Below are 23,262 nucleotides of genomic sequence, written 5' to 3' on the forward strand. Positions count from 1 at the left end.
AAAGCTCGTGGAAAGTCGATGGGTGACATCACAGTGACTTGGTTCATATATTTTCTACAGTCTATGCCTAAATCTATGCCTCTATAACGACTCAGGTACTGACTAGATGCTGCTACTTTACTTGGCTAGGTTGACTTCCCATAATCACGCTGTACCACTGGCCTCTATTTTGTATCACTGGCCTCTACTTTCAGATTAAAAATAAGTTTTACTTAGAATTAGTTGAAAATTTTTTTTTTTATTATTAATATTATTATTATTATTGATGTGATTAGTAATGCACAGCACAGCATGCATACTTCATTTTGATCATGGTAACAATGAAACCTAATAATTGTCTTTCATTAATTTACTGTATAACACATTACAGCCACATGCCACAACTAAAGGCTCCATTTAAGAATGAATAATATACAGCACTATTACCTCTTTCACCAGCTGACATACACTTTCATTAACTCCTAGCACCCCTACTGATTTGTGAGTTTAGAATCTTAGCAGAACCTCGTCCATGGGCAAGTAACATGAAAAGGACACATTTTTTAAATGTTTTGTACCGCTATTGAAATGGTTGGGTTTCTTTTTTTTTTTTTTTTGCACATTTGATTAGCCTAGTCTAATCTCATGGCCCATGTTGGGGACATATTAAAAAAACAAAAAAAAAACAAATCTGAATGGGTCAACAACAATTTACATATAATATATATATAAGTATAAAATCATGAAGTGTCGACTATTGTGTGGAACATCCCTTTAAAACAAGCCTTCTGATAAAAAGTATTGAATGTTGCCATGACACTAGTCTGAAAATATGGTTTGCTGGCAAACGTTCCCCGGAAAAGCAGCGCCAGATACAAACCCAAGGGAAACGCCCACGCAGCAAGTCTTGAGAGCCGTCCAACTCCCAGCTCAAAACTGTCGCCTTTTATGTAAAATAATTTACCCTTACACTGTCACCTACTCTGTTTTCAATGAAAGAAAAGCTACACTTTTTTTTCTACAGAGCCTACTCTGTAAAACAAGCACATGTAGTACATGTAGTACTACTGTGTAGTACAGAGATCAGTGCTGAGTGGATGAAGGTTTGAAGTCCTAGGACATTAAACCTGCGTATCAGGCTGTACAATGTAGGCTAATATGTAAAATCTGATCAAAGCACAAGAGTGAATAAATTAATAAAACAGACGAAAGAGACATTGATTTTCGGCCTGACAGCACCACCATTTAGTTGCAGTGCAACCCCTGAGGACCCTGTAGCATGCTACTGTATGTCTGAGTGATTCCAATTCCCTCCTGCCCGCCTGCCATTGCTGGCTGGGGCCGACCCAGAAGGCCCTGGGAGCCTCCAGAGGGGTGTTCCAGTTCCCTGCGCTTCACCCCCGCAGAGCTGTGCCGTCACCCAGGACGGTGTAAGCCAGAGAGACAAAAGGGGGCATGTCAACCAGGGCTCAGGGATCAAAGTGGCGTGTGGAAAAATACGGCACTTTATTAAAAGAGACAGGGGTTTTTAGTGTTCGGTGAAATCGACTGCACTCCCATTAATGCTGGGGGTGCCTGATGGACTATTTGGAGGGGGGGGACTCACTTCACTTCGTGAGACTTTAGAATCTTATTGGTCTCGTGCAGGAGGCCAATTTGCAGAAGGTTTGCCTTCACACTGTGGTGAGTTCCCTGAGCGGGGCTGCCTTCAAACATTTCACTCCACAGAATAAGTGTTTCCCATGAATCACTCTCAGGAGTATCTTCTGCATTGTGAATTCATTTTATACAACCTCCCATTGTATTACAATTTTATTACTGTATACTCTTTAGGATTTTTACAGAAATCCAATTTAGCCATTTAATTTGGGGAAAAAGAATAATAATAATAATAATAATAATAATAATAAGAATAATAAGAATAAAAATAAATTCCTATGTGCGGTAGAGTTTCAAAAGACATTGTTTGCATGTAGAAGCACACATATAACTAAAGAAAATCTTCTAATTATTTCATTGAACATGTGTTTGAGTTCTGGCAGCATTTTTTTTTTTTGTCCTTGAGGCTTAAGGGACTAAATAAACCCTTGAAACAGGAAAAGCACCACTGATTTAGTCCACAAACCAGCCACAGCAAAGCTGTCAGAAACTTCTGTATCTAAAATATCCTTTATTGCACACAACCCTGTCTGGGTCAGTTGAAAACATGACATGATGTTTTTAAAAGCGACCTGTCCCTTTAAGGGAGGAGGGGCGACTCACGGGGGAAGTGGCCTGAGGCCGAGGGGTTGACGCTGTCGCTGCTGTCGCCGCTCTCGCTGCCGGAGACCTCGTCGTCCGACTCCCGCAGGGAGGAGCACGGAGACGAGCCGTCCACCTCCTCGAACTTCCTCTTCAGTATTCCGCTCATGGCGACGGCCGGCACCTGTTACCCAAGGAATAAGGAACGCCTTGTTTAGTAGGCCACCCGCGGCGCACCCGCCAAAAATCCTCAGCGCAGTCAATTAGCGCGTCCGCGGGGGACGCGCTCTCCCCCCTCTGATTTTCCTCACACGGGCGATCACTGCTGCTCTGAAGACTGTACGTGGAAGAAGCCCGAATGTTAATTGCAACCTTTTCGTTCGCGGGAAGCCCGTTCATTTATCTTTGATCCAGTGACCTATGAGAAACCTGAGCCCGCCCGGTTTCCTTTGCGTACCCCGTAATGGAATTTTTAAAAAGACACTCTGATCCCTGATACCGATGCCGCATGAATTTATACAGCCACAGTGACTAGTTTAAATATATGGTGGGCCCGTAACCATAGTTTCATATTTGTATACAAAATTTAAGGTAAGATGGGGGAAGATGACCCCAGGGGTAAGATGCCCCCCACCCCTCTTAATTTTCTTCCAGACCAATTGATTGAATTCTTATTAAGCTATATGTTAACAGTTATTTTTAAAATGCAAAAACATTTTTAAAAGGCAAAAATAGCCCTCAGGAGCACCTTGGCCCAGAATAAATCGGTACTTTCAGTGGATACAGCCGTAAAGACAATAACTTTATGTCAATACACTTTATAGCCAAGTGAAAATATTTGTTGTTCATTGTAGTGTCACTAACTAGTTAGCATTAGCATTGATCGTTAGTGACACTACAATTTTAAGAGCTGTTGCAACAAGGGGTTTGCATACTTGTGCAATCAAGACATTTATACATCAGCTCTTTATTTTTAATTATTTTTAAAAAATTGTTTCAAGTTTTCTTTCGCTTTTAAAGTGTGAAGTAGGTTGTGCAGACAAGTGATAAGCATCCTAATTTCAACGGAACCTCGCGGTTTAAATGCGTCTTAGGATTTAAGTGCATATCTGCAGATATATAACAATATACTTGTGTGGCTTTGTGCATATGTGCATATAATGATTTCCTTTTTTTCCTGTGTCCATCCTCTTTAAGATCTTGTAGATCTTGGATCTTGGAAAGGATTTTTTTATCCTTTTTACATTTTATTATGAGTATTTTTACAGGACACCAGTATATGAAATAAATACATTGACGTTTGAAGTGTCGATACACGTAAGCCCGTTCAATAATAGTTGTTGGAACTCTAGCCTGTGTGGAAAATATTTGTTCTGATCAGAACAAAACATTTGTAGCTTATTTCATCCCTCTAACCTTGCTGTTTCATCTCATTTCTGTTAGAAGTTTTTTTCCATCAGATCACTTGTGAATTAGTGCAAAACGCAGATGTCCTACGTTCCAAAGACGTAGCATTCCACAGGCTAGCGCGACCACTGATACTTGTTTTTAGCATACCGGTACTCTGCTGTGGCCAATGGCAAGCATGAGTGACAGTTTATTTTTGCTTTCATGACACAGGCACTGCTCAGTTTAATGCAAGGCTCCTTACATCAATAGGGCAATCAGAGTCAGGTGAAGCAGCTCATCACAATAAAAAAAAAAAAAGAGTAGCCAGTGGGACGTTTTATGGTTCGACTGTCCAGCTGCCAGCTGGCACTCTTCTAGCTCTTGTTAGTGTTTCAAGAGACAGACATGAAAATCAAGTACTAGCCGGGAACCGGGAGTGGCTAGCAGCATTAGCACTGCTAGTTGAATAACCCTCTACAAGAAACAGCCCAGCTTAAAAAATGACATTCTAGTAACTGCCACTGAAGTCACATGTGGTTATAGATATGTGTCTGTGTGTCGTGCGTGTGCGCTGTGGATTAAATGCTTATCAATATGAATAATACATTTATCAACTCCTACAAGGTCACTGAATGTTGGATGTCCCCTAGGGGGACTTAGGATCAGTCCTGTAGGCAACATGCCTGAAGAAACAAGTTGCTGAATATGAATGATTGGGATGTGTCTTTAATAAAAACGTGCACCTTTTTCAAACAGACTCAGAAATAAACAAGCGTGAGCCTGTGGGCTGTTTGAACTGACACAGACCCAGAATGCAGATGTTGCAGTGTTGCCTTGCTGATTTACCAGGAGAGCTGGTTTTCTTTGCTAGAAATGGAACAGATTCGAGGTGTCTGGGTTTTGTAGAAATGTGTTTCCACGGCTCTTGCCTGAATTTAATCTTCTCGCGGTTTTCGGCGCACCAGTACGTGGGAAGTGAACATTACAATCCAAGAAGTCTCGGACAAGGCTTCAATTTTATATGCTTGTAGGACGTTGGAACACTCTGCTATCTGCCTAGTGCCTTGAGTAAAAATGCATAGGTTACAAGTAAACGTTACAGCCATTACAGATAAACATTTTTTTTATTAGGCAATGTAATTAAGAATTGAGGTGACACAAACTATGACTTAAACAAGAGCATCCTGTCCAAAGGTCTAAAAAATATGCTGGACTTTATATAACTCCCAGCAGCTATTACTATTTATCAGTTTCATTATTCATTACTCTATATGTTCATAAAATTAATTCAGCACAATGTTGTATAAAGAAAACACATTCCCAATTGTGGACATGACAAATAGATGAATCGCACGTTATCTTCCAATGCCTGAAAGCACGGCGAGGAAATAGCTTGCCCATCTATATGCCTGAGGCACCATCATCAACCTACAGCAGGTAATGACATTTAGGTTCAATGCATTGCCATTGTATGTGTGGTGATTGCCTGAATTTCCCTTGCCTTTCACAAATGATTCTCATTTGCCACTACAATTGCATATCGTAATATATTTTATTGCATAATTTGCCTGGTCCCACTTTTCCTACAATATAGTCTACCTATTGTATGCATACTCTGGTAATGTGCACAATGTCACAGTGGTCCTGAGCATATGAAGTTATCAGGAAGTGACAAAATGTCACTGTTTGATTATAATTAGCTCAATGTTCAGGGTGTTCTAGGTGTAAAACTGAACAATGTTATGCTAATGCTGTTCATAAATGTATCAGTTCAGGAATTTGATTCATGTCTCATCTCAATGTATAATGTTCATATCAAACCTATATATGTTGTTCTTCTAATGTTAATAGACAGATACTCTTATCCAGAACAACGTGCAGAAGAGGAGAAGATCAGTGTTAGTCTCAAGAATACAAAAGTATAATCTTACTAAGGAGGCACAGAAGGCCCATTTGTGAATAAGGAGTGTGAAGCTAGCTCAACAAACCAAAGCACTGTCATTTAAACCAAAGCCCAAATCATATGTCATGCATAACTCATTACAGCACATCAGTGTTATTAATGTTTACAAGTAATCACAACACTTTCCTTGACTCTAATTTCAGCTGCTTAGATCAGACATGTCATAAGCTTTAAGCTAAGTGGGCCAACTGAATATTTCGGGAATGGCCAAAGTATTAAAATTCACAAATTCAAACACAGAAGTTTTTTCTCTCCACCACGTGAACCATTATAGCATGGACTTGCATAACAACCATTTCAAAAAATCTTGTATGACTGGTATAGTAGGATGAGGGTAGAGATATATGTATGTAGTATATAAATTTAATTTATGAATATCACTTAATCCATAATCCATTAATCAATCACAATAACTCAATAAATAAATAGAATAAACAGACACACACCCACTCACACACGCAGATATATATATATATACATATATATATAGGCTTCATTGGCATTGCAGTGATCTTTCTATCCATTGATACCACTTTTTTAGATGATTAATTTTTCATCACAACACATTTTGTAGGCCGTACCAAAGGGCTTGTTGAGCCATGTTAGGCCCCAGGGCCACAGACTTGGGGTCCATGGATTAGATGAACAAAAACTCAATAATAAACATCACAAGCACAGATCAGTAGGCGCACTGACAGCAGGCGTTTCTGTTCCTGAATCAGAGGGCCTCAAGGCGGCGAAGCGCAGAGGGGTCGCGTAACGTGCGGCAGCCGGCCGTCCGCGGAACCCGCCGGAAGGGCTCGTTCAGGAGTTCCGTTCGGGGGATGCTGTTTCAGCCAGGGCGGATTTTTTTCTCTATCGGCTCATGACAGACGCCGGGCATTGTTTCAGAGAGCGCCCGGCGGAGCCTGCAGAGGACGTGTGCTGCTGCCAGTGCCTCTGCTGGAGGAGGGACCGAACCCCCGGCTCCGCCGTCACGCTGGGCCTGAAGCGCGGGGGGGGGGGGTCGTGAGCACGGCACACGATGAGCCCTCGCGCTGCTCGTTGATCTCACGCCAGAAACAAGCAGGAGACGAGGGACCAGAAGAGGGAAGCAGCACCGGCGTACGCTCGGCGCATTTTCAAAGAACTTGGCAAACGAACTTCAGGACTTCTCCCAGAAGCGCTCAATTGGTTTTTATCTCGCAATTAGACATTTGTTGTGTAGTACATTGTGAGCCGCTGGTAATTTTAAGACAGCGGCTCTCGGCTTCCCTCAGAGGGAAGGCACGCCCCGCCAGCAGCCTTCTGCAGAAACGGGATAAGTGGGCTGGTGAATAATTGGTGAATCGATGCGGCGTTCATTAAGCCGAAGTACGCTGCTGCAGAAGCTCTTCAATCAGGGCTGATATATGTTCGTTCTGTGCAAATTGCAAGGCCGGGTGGTTTTAAAGGTACAATGGCGTATTAATATAAAAGCCAATATCGTCTAATAATGCCCAGAACATATATTGTAAAGACTACAAATACTGTAATTACAGAATATGGCGACCACTGTTTTATGCTCATCTGTTTGACTGTATGGTGACAGGTGGTGCAGTACAGTATATGCTACAGTCTGACTAAAAGATCAGGACCTTATTGCTTTATTTAGTAGTCCAGTAGGCGGCCGAGAAAATGGCTGAGCCAGAGCTAATAGTGTTTATGTTGTAACCTGTAGAGGATTACTGAAATCGAACATGTTCTGTGGTGCACTCACTAAGAACATGGAATACATCTTTTTATTTTTGTTAAGTTTGCTCTTTGCTGACAATATACAGCATGCAGTTGACCTGTGGTGGCTTCTGACTCCCTGACAAAGGCATCTGCATGGGGCCTTCAGCAATCATCTGAACTTCTCTTCAGCCTTGGAGGATCGACTGTTCTCCCTATTTTTAATTAATTCATTTTGACTGAATTGTTAAGGGAAAGATGCTTTGTAAGAATCTACACAGTTTTTTGCCCGTGTGATTAAAATGTGTTGTTGGAGATACACTTGTGCTGCTTAAAATATATCCATATTATGCGAGAAATGTTGTACCTATTATCAGATACTCCGCAAACAAGCACGGTACAGAACTACTAATGAGGTTGTGTAGTTGTTAAATGGCGGCTCCAGCCAAAATGATTGAACTGAACTACAAATTGAACAATTTGTTTAAGGGGCAAAATGAGTAGAAATAACTCAGAGATGCTTGTATGATCATTTTCTTCCACGCATGTATAATAGCACTCCCATTTTAAACCAAGATGAATATTCAGTTAAGCACCTGATTACATCTGCCAATGTAGGAGTTTGGCTGAACTGAAAACTAGCAAGCGCACAGCCACTCAAGGATGACTAAAGACACATTTGCCACAAAGGTAGACGTGGCCAACATGAAAAAAGTTTCGCTTGGACACAGTTTCATTCCATTTCCTTCAAAATTGGCATGGCAAAACTATATCATCCTTATCCTGTAGGAGACAGCGATCCTCTCTATGAAACCTCAAAGTGGTTTCCATGGAGATTCCGGGACACATGCACCTTTAAAGAATTGCTATTAGAAATAAATGACTATGAATACGTGCACTGAAGAAACCTAAATAAAACTCATTGTTTGAATAAAAGATTGGCATTGCTGGGCCAAAGGAACATTCTCTCAGCTCTTAATATTATAATATATTGGCTAATTGAAGTATTCATCACCCCTTTGTGAATTAGTTGTGAAACTAGAGCAGCCTTCTTAATTAATATTTAAATATTGATGAATCTCTGATGGTGGGCAATCAAAGCGTTGACGTCTGTGGCGTGCCCACTTAAAAGTGCAGTCCTGTTTACCGAACTCAGAAGTTAATTACTCCATTGAGAAGGTTCAGAAGCTAAGACGCAGTTAGGTAGAACCTGTCAATTTCAATCAATTATGAAATGCCTTTGCATTTACCCCGTCAGTTAAACAGGTCAACCTGTGTGCATTAACCAGCTGGCCTATGACAAGCCAGAGGTCAGGACTTGTCACAGGCCAACTGGCGTACATGCGTATGCAGTACAGTAGATAATGACGGCAGACCCTGCCGCCTCTGGATTTAGAAGGAGAGTCGGGGAGAGAGAGAGAGGAAAAGATGGATCGAGAGAGGGGTGAGTGGTGTTCTGCAGATCCGTGCCCATGCGGCTCTCTTTGTCTCCCGCTATGTTCTGTTCTCGCTAATCACAAGGAAGCACAACCACAGCGCAAAAAAGAAAAAGGAAAAAAGAAATCCTGGAACAATAATGCAGCAAAGCCCCATCCTTTAAAAAAAAAAGCCCCTCCCTGGACTTGTGCCACAGAGCACAGTGCTGGGCTGTATGTAGACTACAGCATTCCACAAATTCATCCCTCCTGCTCTGAGCCACATTACATCTACCATTTATAAAAAAACACATTTCATCCTCCTGACTCACCGCCGCTGCAGACACAGAGTGCCCGTTAACCTTATGCTGCAGGGCTGCTAAGGCATCGTGTGACAGCGAGACTCCACATCCCGGGTAATACAGGCTTTAACAGTGCTTCAGCGGCAAGCCATGACATATCAGCGGTGCACACCGTGGCTAAATAACACTGCCCTTTGAGCCGGCGCTGAAAGCGGTGACTAACCTGTTTCCACCGACGGATTCCAGCTCCTCAGCCTTCTCCTCAGAATAACGACGGGGAAAAAAAAATCTAAATGAAGCAATTCAGAAAGATATGAAGCGTATTAATTTAAGGGATCCCATGTTGATTGCCAGCCCTGATGCTGTGGGGCATAAGAGAGAGAGAGAGAGAGGGAGCGAGAGAGACCTGTGAATTTCCCAGCCCTGCTCTCGTGCCGGTACCATATGCTTTATTGTTTAGTGACTCTCTCTCCCTCTCCCTCTCCCCTCTCTCCTTCTCTCCCCCTCTTCCCTCTCTCTCTCTCTCACACACACACTCTCTCTCCTCTCTCGCTCTCTCTCCCCCCCCCCCTCGCCACACAAAGACTCATTAAGTACTGCTGGCTGAGGCGCTAGAGTCTGACTGGAGCGGAGGCAGCCCACGAGATCACATGGGCAGGACGTCTAAGCGAGAGCCAGGCATGCCTGCACTCCAGCTGTCTGCAGATATTTCCACCAGCCAGTACCAGAGGGGGAGGGGGAGGGGGCAGAGAGAGAGAGAGGTGGGGGGGGAGAGAGAGAGAGAGAGAGAGAGAGAGAAAGGACAGGGGGAGAGGGAGAGAGGGGGAAAGAGGGGGGTGGGGACAGAAAGAGATAGAGAGAGAGAGAGACAGAGAGAGATAGATAGAGAGAGAGAGAGAGAGAGAGAGAGAGAAGAGCAAGAGAGACAGAGAGAAGAGAGAGTCACAAGTACATTGACCCAGACAGATTAATGTGTGCCCTGCTTCGAGTTAGAAGACACCCCAGGTTCAGATGTCAGGAAGATACACTGCTGTGATTTCAGGTGCAATTTCTGAGGACAAGACAGGCTGAGCGAGGACCGCTAAGCGCATGGATACTTGTAATATAACATGTTAAACATTGCGGGTTTCCTGAATGAATAAGCATAGACCCCCAACCTTTTTTGACTTCAGTTGTATGTATGATGTAATACTGGGTCTATCAAAAGCATACTAATGGTTTCAAGAACTTGAATGAAATGTCCTTCTTTTGCTTTTATGATAGATTGATGATTTATCTTTGTATAATTGATTTACTGTAGCTTTATGTAGTAGGTATTACTGGGAACCAGTACGCTTTAACTTCAGTTGATGTAATGTTTCATCACTGAGCCAGGAACACAAAACCATGCCAGAACATCATGACATGGTTAGCTCTTTGGTGCCTTTGGCAACCTTAAAGGCCACAAGAATAACAGAAAAAAACTGTATCAACGCATAGTTTGGAATTTGAGTGAAGATCTAGACAACTGAAACAAGGTTAGAGGTGACAAACACTCGCAGATCTTTTCAGTGTAGAATGACTTATCTGAAATACCACACCTTTCTTTTCAGCTTCTAAACAATTAAATCTCTCCTTATGTTTCCTTTTGGGTTGAAAGACCTAAGCAGAGTTCAGGGGAGATTAATGTTCTGTCTAATATAGATGCTGAAAGTTGAGAAGAGTGGTGTCACTCCCTGACTTTCCAAACCTATCACCCACTGAAAGAGGAAATACAATTCCCCGAACCCATCTCATGAGAAAGCAGCCAAAAACACACCCATACCTATTCAAAATCAGCAAAGGAAATGCACTTTTTTTCCAAATGTGTCCATGTGTTACCTGTTTTTCAATATTGCCAATGAAAGTGTCATGCATTTAATTCTTTGTATGTGCTGTAATGCTGCATAGATTATACATTAGTTTACATTCTACTATATCCACCATATATGCTTTAATATTAATATTTAAATAACCCATTAATATAAGCTCTTCTGCAACTATTTCACTGATTTGAGCGTAGATGGGAGGAGGTGTGTAATTTGTGTTTTATATGCACTTCTTGACCCACTCCTTGGAAACCAGCAGCATCATTTAAAAGATTTAACCACTCAGTTTGACAGGAGGACGAGGAGAGACACGCTTAATTGCCCTCTGCTAGCTATCCTGGAGTGAATGAATCAACCAGTGTGGTGATGTCACTTGGCTCAGTGTCCAACAGGAAGCAGGAAACACAGGTCAAGCTACAGTAACTGAGAAAATGTCACAATAATAACTAGCAAGCTTGCTACAGTACATATAGTACTAAAATAACGTAGGTTTTTTCATTGAACTCACCGGCCTGGTACATATTGCGCATCAATGTTCTGTGTTATTTATTTATTGTTTGTTTTATTTTTGTTTGGGAAATTTTCATAATTGAGCATATTTTTGATTTAATTCTCTTTGATGCTGTACACTGACAGCAATATTGAGTTAATTTTGAGATAAGCTCTTTTTGCATATTATTCATTCATGTAGCTGGGTAATTTACTAAAGCAAATTAAGGTTAAGTATCTTGCTCAAGGGGACCACTGTAGTGCCCCATCTGAACATCAAACTAAAAAGTTCAGCTCGTTAAGCACTGCACCACCTTGGAGTAGGCGAGACACTATTAGCATAGATTAACACTACGTAAACAATATAAAAAAATACAAAAAAGTCACAGGCTTCTTTGAAAATAATTAACAGAAATAAGCACATTTACAGATATCTAACAGAGAATTCAGATGTTTTTACAAGAATCTAACAGAGGCTTCTATGAATATTTAATGTTAAAAAAGATTCCACACTCTCTTTGCTCCATGTAACAAAATGCAACCAACATTGTCCTAGAAGGCACTATGTGCTTTTTTCAGGTTTCTGAAATGGTGCTGAAACGTTGGTTGCTTTTTAAAAAATAAATTAAGAACGAAAGACAGTGTGTGATCTTATTTAAATATTTGCTCTCCATTAATTTGCACCTTGTTAATTGTTGGGCATGTGTCTTCCCATTGACAAATTGTCAGTTTTTAACAGACAACGGCATGTTCTAGATGCTTTTTGAAAGAAAAGGAGAATTCACATATATCACATTCATTCATATGTTGTCTTTTAGTGCAAATTGTTTTCTTCACTTCTGCTTGTAATTCTGTAGCAAAGCCATGAATGTTCATGATTATACACTAATTACTTTTATTGCTAAACAGCAATTGCAAGCCAGTACTGGGGTTCAGAATTTAGCAATTCCCAGTTCTGTTCAGCATAACATTCTCCACCATGTTCCTATCCACATTTACACATTTTGCTGGATTTGGGTTAAGCATGTGACCCGCATGGAAAAATACTTGCAGGGCAATGAATCTGGATAGAAGAGCTGCACCACAGGTGTGTTTAGAACATGTGCAGTGTCATCCAGTGCCTCTGCTGATGGGGCGATCAAATTCACTGACGCTGCTCTTACGCCACGCTGCACAGACCTGCATGTTCGTTTTGTGATTCTGCGTGAGCGAATCACAGGCTGTTTGCATCTTAATGAGGTGTGCAGGACGCGGTGTACGTACCGCTGTACAACATTTAGCTCCCCGGACACACCAGGTAACAGGTGCAAATTGATTACATTACTCATGCATGAGCTACGATTCTGGCCACTTTCTTCTCTGAAGAATGGAATGTGTTTACGTGTCAACAGTTTTCATTCATTCCAACCATTGCACATCATGTTATCACTGGTGTCGATTCCATTTAGGCTTTTTTCTTTATTTCCTGTTGATTCTGGAATTTCTTCAATTTCTGTTGCATCCAGAATTTCACTTTGGGCACAGATCAGAATGAAAAATATTTACTTCACTACTAAAATCAGGTTAAGCCCTATCTAATTTTTGTTTTGTTTTCTGCTCCAACCAGACACATCCAAATACACTGCATGTAAGCAGCGTGACCCTTACTGATTTTCTAAATACGATTTCCATGGTATGGTCTGGTGTCTGCCTCACACAAAATGCTATCTAAGACAACCACAGGATTCAAGGGAACCTCATAGCCAAGCAGTATTCTCACAATGGCCTGACTTACAGTTTTTTTCTAGTGCGATGCAGTCAAGAATTCTGCTATCTCACTCACTGAACTGAAAACAACTCTGTACTGAAACCTGCCTGATATATTCGCTATCTCTTCAGCAACTCTATGACCTTGGTAGTCCTGTCAAAAGCTATGGTCTTTTTTTAAACATAATTTATAGTTCCTCATACACGCAGATGGTCAGACGTCTGTAGTATTATTCCAAATGCTGTCCTTAAAATAGGAGAGGAGCATTGATGGGGGCCTGCAGGGAGATGTCTGTAACGCAGAGGTCTTAGGTAAGTCCGAAGAGCTTTTTCCCATCCCTGAAGATGTTCAGGGTGCTTCGGACAGAAAGGTGCTGCAGAGGTAATGGATACTCGTCCATGCCTTGACTTCTCACCCAGGCACGATAAATGAACGCGTGGTGTCGAGTGCTTCTGTCGCCTGTCTGCAGTGAGCAGACACAGACTCTGCTGTTTCTCACATAGGCATGAGCCTCCACACTAACGGTACTCTAGAGTAACTGTCCTTGGCAGCAGTATCCGTCTGAGCTGTGAAGTCCTGACTGTCCACTCCGTCGGGGGGTCTCCTCATTCTGAATGAAAGTGGGCATTAGGCCAAAACATCGCACAGTCTGCACAGCTCGTTTAAAGTGCTATAATTTGGTGTTTCACAGCATGGCATCATTTTTGATGTAGAACTTGATTTGGAGTCATTTGAAGTGCATTTTCTATCTTCAGACCCTGCGTACCCTCATACCAGCCATTTTAAAGTTGGCAGTCTCAAATTTTCTGTAAATATCTAAGAAGGAAAAAAAAATCTTGACTGGCCACATCAGTCACCTGATCTGAAACCAGCTGAACATGCGTTGCATATTCTAAAGAGAAAATGTAAGGAAACTACCCCCAAAACATGCAGTAGCTGAAGACGGCTGATATACAGGCCTGGCAGAGCATCACCACAGAAGATCCGCAGAACCTGGCGATATCTATGGGTCTTCAAGCAGTCAATGCATGCAAAGTTATGTGACAAAGTACAAAAAAATTATGCTTAGTAGACAGTACATATTTTGAGGACATAGTAGACTTAGGAGGCTAATTCGGAAACAGCCTGAAACTGAAATTACATCAGAAACCACAGAAAGTGAAGTTTTGTCAAGGTGAAGTGATAACTAGCTTAAGTAATTACATTCACTAGCTCATAAATCGGTTAATGGAATGAATCTACATCATGTCCACTGAGATGAGATGAGTCATCGGGATTAGATGAGCTTTCAACATGACGTGAACATGCACTAGATGTTGCCCCTGACTACGGTTATCCATAATGTTCTAAGTTCTAAAAAAATTATCCACAGAAAAACAGCACTGACACCTGCCACCAACTGTTCCCTCATGGCTCAAAGGGAGGCACCAATAGTGTGCATTTTATTCTCATGGTCCTTGCAGATCATTGCCTCAGATGTAACTGTGATATGAATGTGCTTACGTGGAAGAACATTAAGAGAGGAGCACTGGGCCCGAAGGATTAGAAAGCCTTCTTCAGAGTACACGTAAAAATGAATTTGTGTAGTGAATTTGTGAATTTATATAGGCCTACACAACATTGGCTTTGTAGTTGAAACACATTAGCGTTTGATTCCAATTATTTGGTGCCTCATACATAGTGCAATGCAAGTAATCTGGTTTTCGAATTTCATTTTTGGGATGTTACATTTTTCTCTTTTTAGAGCAACAGCCATATAGCTGAGCTATGTTCAGAAATGTCCTGACATCGACATTTTCTGCAACTGCGTTCATTATTTCCACCTGAGATGCTGAGCTGCATGTTTCAGTCGATAATATATATATATATATATATATATATATATATATATATATATATATACTTTGTGAGGGTTCATCCAATTCCTGTTCATGTCTAAGAATTTCTAGATTTCATAAAGTCCATCTGCTCATGTCTGGGGAATCTTTAGATTTCATAAGGACTTTACTCGTATCTGGGAATTTTTTGATTTCATAAGGGCTTTGCTCATATCTGGGAATTTTTAGATTTCATAAGGGCTTTGGCTCATATCTGGGAATTTTCAGATTTGTGCCTGGACATTTTATCATCACCCACAGTGTGAATGAGCAGGAGAGGAGAGTGCTACAGCCTCAGCCTGAAGGAGCATGATCATGTTTTTTTTCAACAGAGGAACTGAGAGGGATAAATTCCTCTCATCTCCCCCAGCACTCTCTGCCTGTGAAGTGTCTGAGCCTCAGGATCCCCCTATACCTCTCTAAGGCATAATTTACCTCAGGGTATTCTGAAACCTTTCAGATCCTGCGAAAGTAAAAAAAAATCTGTGACAGATGGCTCTAGTGCTATAAACTGCTTACCTGGTGGTCACCTGGTGTTTGCGGACCAGCCAGACAATCCTAATCACTGACTTTCCATTGCTGGGTGAGTGCTTCACTCCCTGTCCATTCTATAGGCAAATCCAATGTTGGAAAGTGAAATCAAACTCTCAAAGCCGCGGGCTGAGCTTAAGGTCCTGCACAGCAGCCTGTAGCTCTGTATGATGCCTGGAAAAATCCTCCCATGCTTTGAGGTTGCTACCCCAATACAACTGCAGCCTCCGCAAGCCTCATTTTCCAGGGGACAAGGTCTCCCACTCTGAGTGAGAATTCATACACAATCAGATAAAGAAGTCACATGGATGTAGAATTTAGAATGCCACTATCTTGCTCTCCCAATCTCTCGTACATAAATCAGGGTATGTCTAAAGGGGAAAGGGGCAAAATGGCAGGCAATATAAAGACAAACTCGATGAGAAATAAATAGCTGAAGAAGTATGATAAATGAAAAGACTTTCCCTCTCAGAAGACTCGATATGCATCTTGATACATGGTCTATGATACAATATAGGAAAGATAAATGGAATGATTTCATCCAATTAAACTCTCATTTGATACGATTCAATTCAGCACTGACTCAGTTCAATTTCTCTCCCATTCCCACAAGTTTTTCAAACCATGGATTTAAAGTTTAGCATGTTGAATATTTTCTATCCAACACCTTAAGGGAGCTGGTAAGATTTTTTGTAGGAGTGCAAGTGATATGGGGTGGTCTATTTTCCTAGTTACTGTTAAAATGTTTGAAACCAAAAAAGTATATTATATTGTCGGCTAGCTAGCAAGCTTAAGCGTGCTTACAGTAAGCAAAGTTTCCAAATACTGAGGCAAAGTTTCGATTCCACATAATCAAAGAGTTCAAACTGTTGAATGTTAGCTTGTGGCTAGTTGCTTTTTGCTAACATTTTTGCTGCAATATGCCATAGTCTATGTATGCTCAAATGATCCAAAGGCTCATTTGTCTGGGGAAAGCCCAATCAGAAAAGTGGCATAGAGGAAGTGGCTGTCCCTTGTCTGTTAGACTCAGGTTACAATACTCACTGAAAGATTTGTCAGTAAACACTCCGGGGAACAGGGTTCTCCACCTCCAAGATGCTACCTTGAGGCTAACAATTTTGGCTGCTAACAGTGTCTTGATTCCTCACTGTACAGCTTAACAAGAAAATTGGCGAGATCATGCTTAAAGGCTGAAGGATCAGTGAAGGATCACTGTCCATCAAAACTGCCTGGATTATTGGGGTGAACATGATTCATAAGTGCCTGGATATGCTCTTTGCTAAAGGTCAGAGCATTATGCACTGTGATGTTGCTGACTCTATTGCAAGCCGAGACACTTGGTGTCAAGCCCTGAAATGGTACAAAAGGGAGAAGAAATTTGCGGCGGCAGATGGGAGAGTCAGTTTGTGCCTGCCAATAATGAGCTGTTGATGTATAGCCACATGCATAACAGCCTAAATGGGAATAACAATGAAAGAGTGGTTGAACTACTGGGCTTCCACAAAGAGCTCCTGCTAGCATGCACAGTTGTAGAGTAGAGTGAGGCATAGTGCCAGCACTGATCCACAATGTTGGGCAAAACATCCTCTGTATCTCTACCACTATCAGAAAGTAGGGGAAATCTAATCAAAGTATCAAATCCAACAGATATGAACTAGGGCAGTCAAAACTGGCCACAAATGCCACAAATGCAAAACCTGAAGGATCAACTGTTGACGCTACCAGAGTTGGCAACATTAGGATGGGAAGGAACAGGTTATAGCGTATGTGAGCCAGAGCTTGTACCCCACTGAGAAGAATGACGCAAATTACAGTTCCATTAAGCTGGAGTTTTTTGCCTTAAAGTGGGAAGTCACTGAAAAAAGAAAAATTTAAATAATATCTACGTGCTGCTAAATTTACTGCTTTTACTGACAATGGCCCTTTCCCAAACCTTCAGACAGCAACACTGGGAGGCATCAAGCAATGGTATGCTGCACATCTGTCCAGTTATGACTTTGTCATAAAATATCGAACAGGCCATAATATCGTCAATGCAGATGCCCTGTCAAGGAAGCCCAATGATACCTGCCCACCTCCGCTGGATCCAGAAGATGTGGAATTCCCCACCTTCTAAACACCCTCTGCATCACTGTCATTGTTGAGCTGTTTGGAGACTAGACAGGAAAAAGGGACAGAGCAGAGAGACACCCTGTTGGGCTGAACTGAAAACTAGTGGCAGCAAGTACAAAGTGAAGATGAAATGCTTCAGCGGGTGACACAGTTCCTAAGTCAAGGCCAGCACCCTGAGGCGACCATACGAAAAACTCAAGAGAGCCTGGTTCTATACTAAAAGATGGCATCCTTTGGAGACAGTTGCAAGACCCTCATGACAACTAAAACAACTAAAAGTGGCTGGTGTGGTAGTGCTATCACAAATAAGCAGACCATCTGGGTACAGAGAAGAGCATATCTCTACTCAGGAAAAGGGTAATTTGGACGAAAATGGCTCAGGACCTAGAAGCTTGGGGTGCCACTTTCCCACAGCGTGGGACTACAGAGTCCCACCTCAAGCAAAAGCCTAACCTATGTCCATTCACATGTCATCCCCTTGGATTTTGTAGCCATGAACCCCCTTAAACTGGACTGTACCATTGGTGGCCTCCAGAACATTCTGCTTATGTTCACATGGGCAACCTCAACATCAGAGTGCCACAGTGCCTCCATTCTGACTAGAGAGCAAACCTCAACACCCAAGTCATTAAAAGAGCTACGTTGATTGTATGGAACAGGAAAGAGCCAGACCACCCTGTACCATCCAGCACGTAACAGGGTCTGTGAAAGATGTAATCATACCCTCACTAGCCTGTTGGGCACTATGAAAGAAATAAAAAAGAAACATGGCCTGATTGCGTGGTTCAGTTGGTCTCTGTGTATAATTATACACTGCAATCCTCAACTAACTTTCATTACCATTCTATTTCATAGTTGTATAGTAGTCATGGGAAACTTCCAAAGGATGTGATGCTGGGCCTGGCTCCAGTGAACAAACCCACCACAACAGAGGAATGATTCCAAAGCCACCGCGAGAAGCTGAGAGCGGCAGATCACCAAAAAAGGAGTCTAACGCAGCCAGCCACTGGAGAGGGAGAAGAGTGGATGTAAGAAACCTGAGGGAGCTGTACTAACCCCAATGAGGTCCACTCCAGGCCACAATGGGAAGGGACAGAAGAGAAGTATAGCCAAAAAAGACTTTGTAATTTTGATATTGATTAACTGGAAAGTCAAAGGGACTCAACTTTAAAAAAAAGTATTCAGGAAGGATGCAGTGGACATGTAGGAAATCACACAAATTATTGATCTGTTACCAGTTGCATGATTGATACTATTGATACAATTGTCTTTGAAAGTTTGGATACTATTGATATTATTGTCTTTGGAAATATTACAAAGAAGTGCATCATATCTCACGTCATTTCCTCCTTGATAACAGATATCCTCACCACAGGCTATGACTAAGATTTCCTGTGAAAGCCTGATGAATACATAAGAAATCCTTAAAAAACCAGCAGCACCAGAGACACATCTCTTAAAAAGCAATAAAAAGTGGAGGATGGATACTAGTTAGATAACAAAATTGCGCTGTATTTAAAGCTAATGCCAATTACAGCACAACAGTTAAAAAAGAACAGTACAAGCTTACTCATGCTTCATGTTAAATATGAGTAGCACAGACTGTATATCATACAACTCCTTCAACTGTGCCTTGTCAAGTTTCAACCCCATGGCAAAACATGTTCAGGTTTTAAACATATATATGAACGAGGTTGATATATTCACATGTGTGGGAGTGATAATCACAAAAACTTGGGTAAATGTGATGGATAACCAAATGATTGTTTAATAACATGAACTTTCCCAGTTTTCATTTCTGATTTAATTTGTTTCTGGTTGCGTGGCTTTTAAAATCTGAACATGTTTTGCCATGGGGTTGAAACTTGACAAGGCGCAGGTGAAAAAGTTGTTGGCATTGGTTTGTAGTTTAAGGTTTCAATATGATATACAGTATGTGCTACTCATATTTAACATGAAGCATGAGTAAGCTTGTACTGTTCTTTTTTAACTGCTGTGCTGTAATTGGCATTAGCTTTAAATACAGTGCAATTTTGTTATCTAACTAGTATCCATGCCAAGTCAATTCCTCCACTTTTTTATTGCTTTTTAAGAGATGTGTCTCTGGTGTCTTATTGCGCTGCTGGTTTTCTAAGGATTGTTGTATTTTTAAGGGCTTCTTGTGTATTCACAGGAAAGCCTGATGAATCTTAGTCATGGCCTGCAGTGAGGATATCTGTTATCAAGGAGGAAATGACATGAGATATGATGCACTTCTCTGTAATATTGCTTCATTGAAGTGATCTGCAGGCTTGGCACATTTACAGGACTTAACCCCAATAGCCTCAGTTCGTGTCAAAGAATGTTCAGTCTCAGCATAACTTCACAAAGAACTACTGTTGTTTATGATTGTACCAAGTTGTTGCCATTTTCTTTTTGTTCTCCGACAAAGCACATGTAGACCTACCGTTGTAGGTTACTGAACACAGGGGAAAATGTATAGCAGTCCAGTAGTAGGCTACAGTATTTTTGTGACACCAGTTTTTAGTCAGTAAATAGCAAATTACTTGACATTTCATGTACAACTTCACAACAATATTGTATGAACTTAAAGTTACCTTAATTCAGTGATGATGTCGGAGTGTAGCACAGTGGGTAAGGAACTAGACTTGTAACCGAAAGGTCGCAGGTTCGACTCCCGGGTAGGACACTGCCGTTGTACCTTTGAGCAAGGTACTTAACCGAAATTGCTTCAGTATATATCCAGCTGTATAAATGGATACAATGTAAAATGCTATGTAAAAAAAGTTGTGTAAGTCGCTCTGGATAAGAGCGTCTGCTAAATGCCTGTAATGTAATGTAATGTCGTATTGTAAAAGTAAGACTGAAAGAAAGCACCCACGGTAAAGAGGCATTTCACTGCATGCACCAAACGTTTCTATTTTATATCATCCTTGCAAGGTTACAGCCAGCTACAACAAACACTTCCCTGGGTTTCATTTCCAATTACTGCCTGCCTTATCTGCACATGTCAATGGTGACTGTGAGCAAATGAACTGCTCCAAGAACAGCCCTAGGTATGTACGTTGGTCAGTTCTATGTCTGTTTACTGACTCCTGTGAAATTTCTGAGACTGAAACCGAGAAATCTTTCCAAACCTATTGTGATGCAGCGCTGGAGGTCGCCACTGCTTATGTGGTGAACAGACAGAATAAAACAACCAAAAGGTTTGGCTTACTGCCTTTTATTAGTCCAAAAACACAGAAGCAATAGAAATCCAAAAGAAAACACAAAAGGCTAATCTGGAAACCAAATGCCTCAAAGGCAAACAAACAACAAAAACCAAACAAAAACTGGCACCAGTCCACCACACTGTGTATAGCACAGCTCCATTGTCATACAAAAAGCTGTCCTTCTAAGCCTGGAAGCCAGGCCTCTTATAGTGCCAATAATTAGGTAATGGGCCTCAGCTGATGCGATTACAATGAATCACAGCTGCAACCGTACCTGTCTGTAGGGCTGGTGCTGCCCCCTGGTGGGCAGCACCCCAATTCCCTTCCTGGCATCACACCATGAACATTGCAAACAGGAGAGATTTTCTTCCCTAGCTTTCCAAATATACTACATAACAAAGTGCTGCTGTGAATATTTTAAAATGTGACAAAAACCTTTTTTATAGCATCAAGCCATATTACTAACAAATACATGAAAGAGAACACAAAGAATCTATATATTTAATATGTCCTCATGCATATTTTTTATATACTCTGCACAAACTGTATTAGTCTATAGACATGTGCAACATAATCATGTGTGTAATAATTTGGGATAGCAGCCATTAAGTATGTCCACCCTGGGGGCTGCTGGATGGGAATCTGGTTAAGGCACCAGCCCCAAGGTCACGGACTGAATCCGGACTGTGGCCAGTAAACCCATAAGGTGACATGCAATTGCCAATTGTGTCACCCAGGGTACGGGAGGGTTCAGTTGGTTAGGGGTCCATGTATCATTGCTCTCTAGCGATGCCCACTGTTTAGTGTTTTGACACCCCTAATGTTTTGAATATCCTTCTGATCAATTTATTCAGATTTTCCAGTCTGATGATGGTCTGCTTTCCTGTCATTGACACTTATTTGATCCTTATATATAGAGACAACAGCAACAGCCACACCAAATGCAAATTCCACACCTAGAATCAACTCTTAACCTTTTGTTAGTTTTCTTGTTCAAGAACTAATGATGGAGAGACCCACAGCTGGCTAAGAAACAGCTGAGTAGCCAAATGTCCAATTAATGTCCAATTAATTATGCCTCCCCTATAATGTATAAAAAGGGTTGTAATTCCTACATGGACCATGCATATACAGTACTGTAAATGAAACTGACAGGCTACCCTTTAACCTCACAATCCTTCAGCTGACCAGGACCTTTGCGATTACTGAGCCCACCAGTGCTTGCTGTCTTCTTACTGATGCTCCAAACAGTTTATTGTGGTAAGCCCAAGGTTTGGCCCATATCCCTGACTGTTATTTTTAATATTTCTCAGCCTCGAAATGGCTTCCTTGAATTTCACTGGCACAACTCGTCCTTGTGTGGATAAACGGCAATAACAGACTATTGAAAACATCCTTATGCTTGCACTAAAGAAGCAACTGAACACACCTCACTAATCAGAAACACATGTGAAGTCCCAAATATTTTGGTTCCCTGAAATGGGGGGAACCTATATGTATTAATACCCTTTAATAAAAGCAGAGAATCTGCAGTTTAAGCACAGGTGCATTGTTTGATTGAAAATCTAAATTGTGGAGTATCAAGCAAAATCAAGAAAAAAAATGTCTTTCTCTGAAACATTATGGAGCTCACTATATATTTATACATATATAAATACACACATGCATACTACATACATGCATACATACATAGCATATATTAACACCCTCTCAGTAGCAAACTTGTTTTTTTTTGTTATTCCCTTTTTTAAAAATGAAAAACTAGTTAGCAGTAAGGTTTTACACATTTCAGGCGTGACAGAGAACCCTCTCCAGGCCCCCTGGGTAAAGGGCTCTATTTTTAGCAGAGGGATGAGGTTTGGAAACTGTGATTTTTGACTGCGACATGTTTCCTGTGATGGGATTACACTGTTGTTTTATTAATGACATTGTTAAAGCACAGCACTGCTCTCTCTCCACGCCGCCCCGCTCTGCTTTGCCAGCTTACCCTCATTAAATCTCCCCATGACAAGACTGCAGCCGTCTTACATCCGTGTCTCGTCAACTGTGTGGCGCCTCAAAAGAACGCAGGCTCTACAGTACTTCCGAAAAATAACCTGGCTAACTTCTCCGGTTCAAAATGTTTCATCTCTGCTTTCACGTCGGTTGGAGTGCGAGGACTTGGAAAAATATCATTTATTAAGTAACACCTTACCTCCAATAAGCTAGCGTCCATACATTTTTGGCCGGCTAGCGACAGGCAGGACAGATTCTATGGCAATTTGAAGTAAAGAAGTACTGGGCCCATTCAAGTACAAGTTTTTGAAGTGTTTACTTCTATATGCTACTGTTATATATGTCTGGTATTTTTTTCTCTATCTATCAATACTGTTTGTCTTTTTCCATGAAACCACTTTTATTCTTATATTGATTGTACTCAGCTCAGAACTGATCTCATGGCTATCATTATTTGCTAGCCTTTTTTCA

General features: G+C 41.4%; 1 protein-coding gene across 3 annotated transcripts in view; it reads right to left on the bottom strand.

The window, feature by feature from the left end:
* The window catches only part of csrnp3 (cysteine-serine-rich nuclear protein 3), a 53,282-nt gene that overhangs the window by 9,110 nt on the left and 20,910 nt on the right, over nucleotides 1–23,262 (bottom strand). Inside the window, exons 3-4 of one of the 3 annotated variants that reach the window (XM_064327442.1) lie at nucleotides 9,205–9,270; nucleotides 2,242–2,404 (exon numbers count right to left, since the gene is read on the bottom strand). In XM_064327442.1, the coding sequence (XP_064183512.1) occupies nucleotides 2,242–2,389 (148 nt within the window). In that variant the 5' untranslated portion in view covers nucleotides 2,390–2,404; nucleotides 9,205–9,270. Of the gene's footprint in view, nucleotides 1–2,241; nucleotides 2,405–9,204; nucleotides 9,591–23,262 lie in introns of those variants that run through there. The other 2 variants (XM_064327440.1, XM_064327443.1) reach the window with 2 other exon arrangements.

Source organism: Anguilla rostrata, chromosome 3 (assembly GCF_018555375.3).
Source record: "Anguilla rostrata isolate EN2019 chromosome 3, ASM1855537v3, whole genome shotgun sequence".
NCBI classification, from domain to species: Eukaryota; Metazoa; Chordata; class Actinopteri; order Anguilliformes; family Anguillidae; genus Anguilla; species Anguilla rostrata.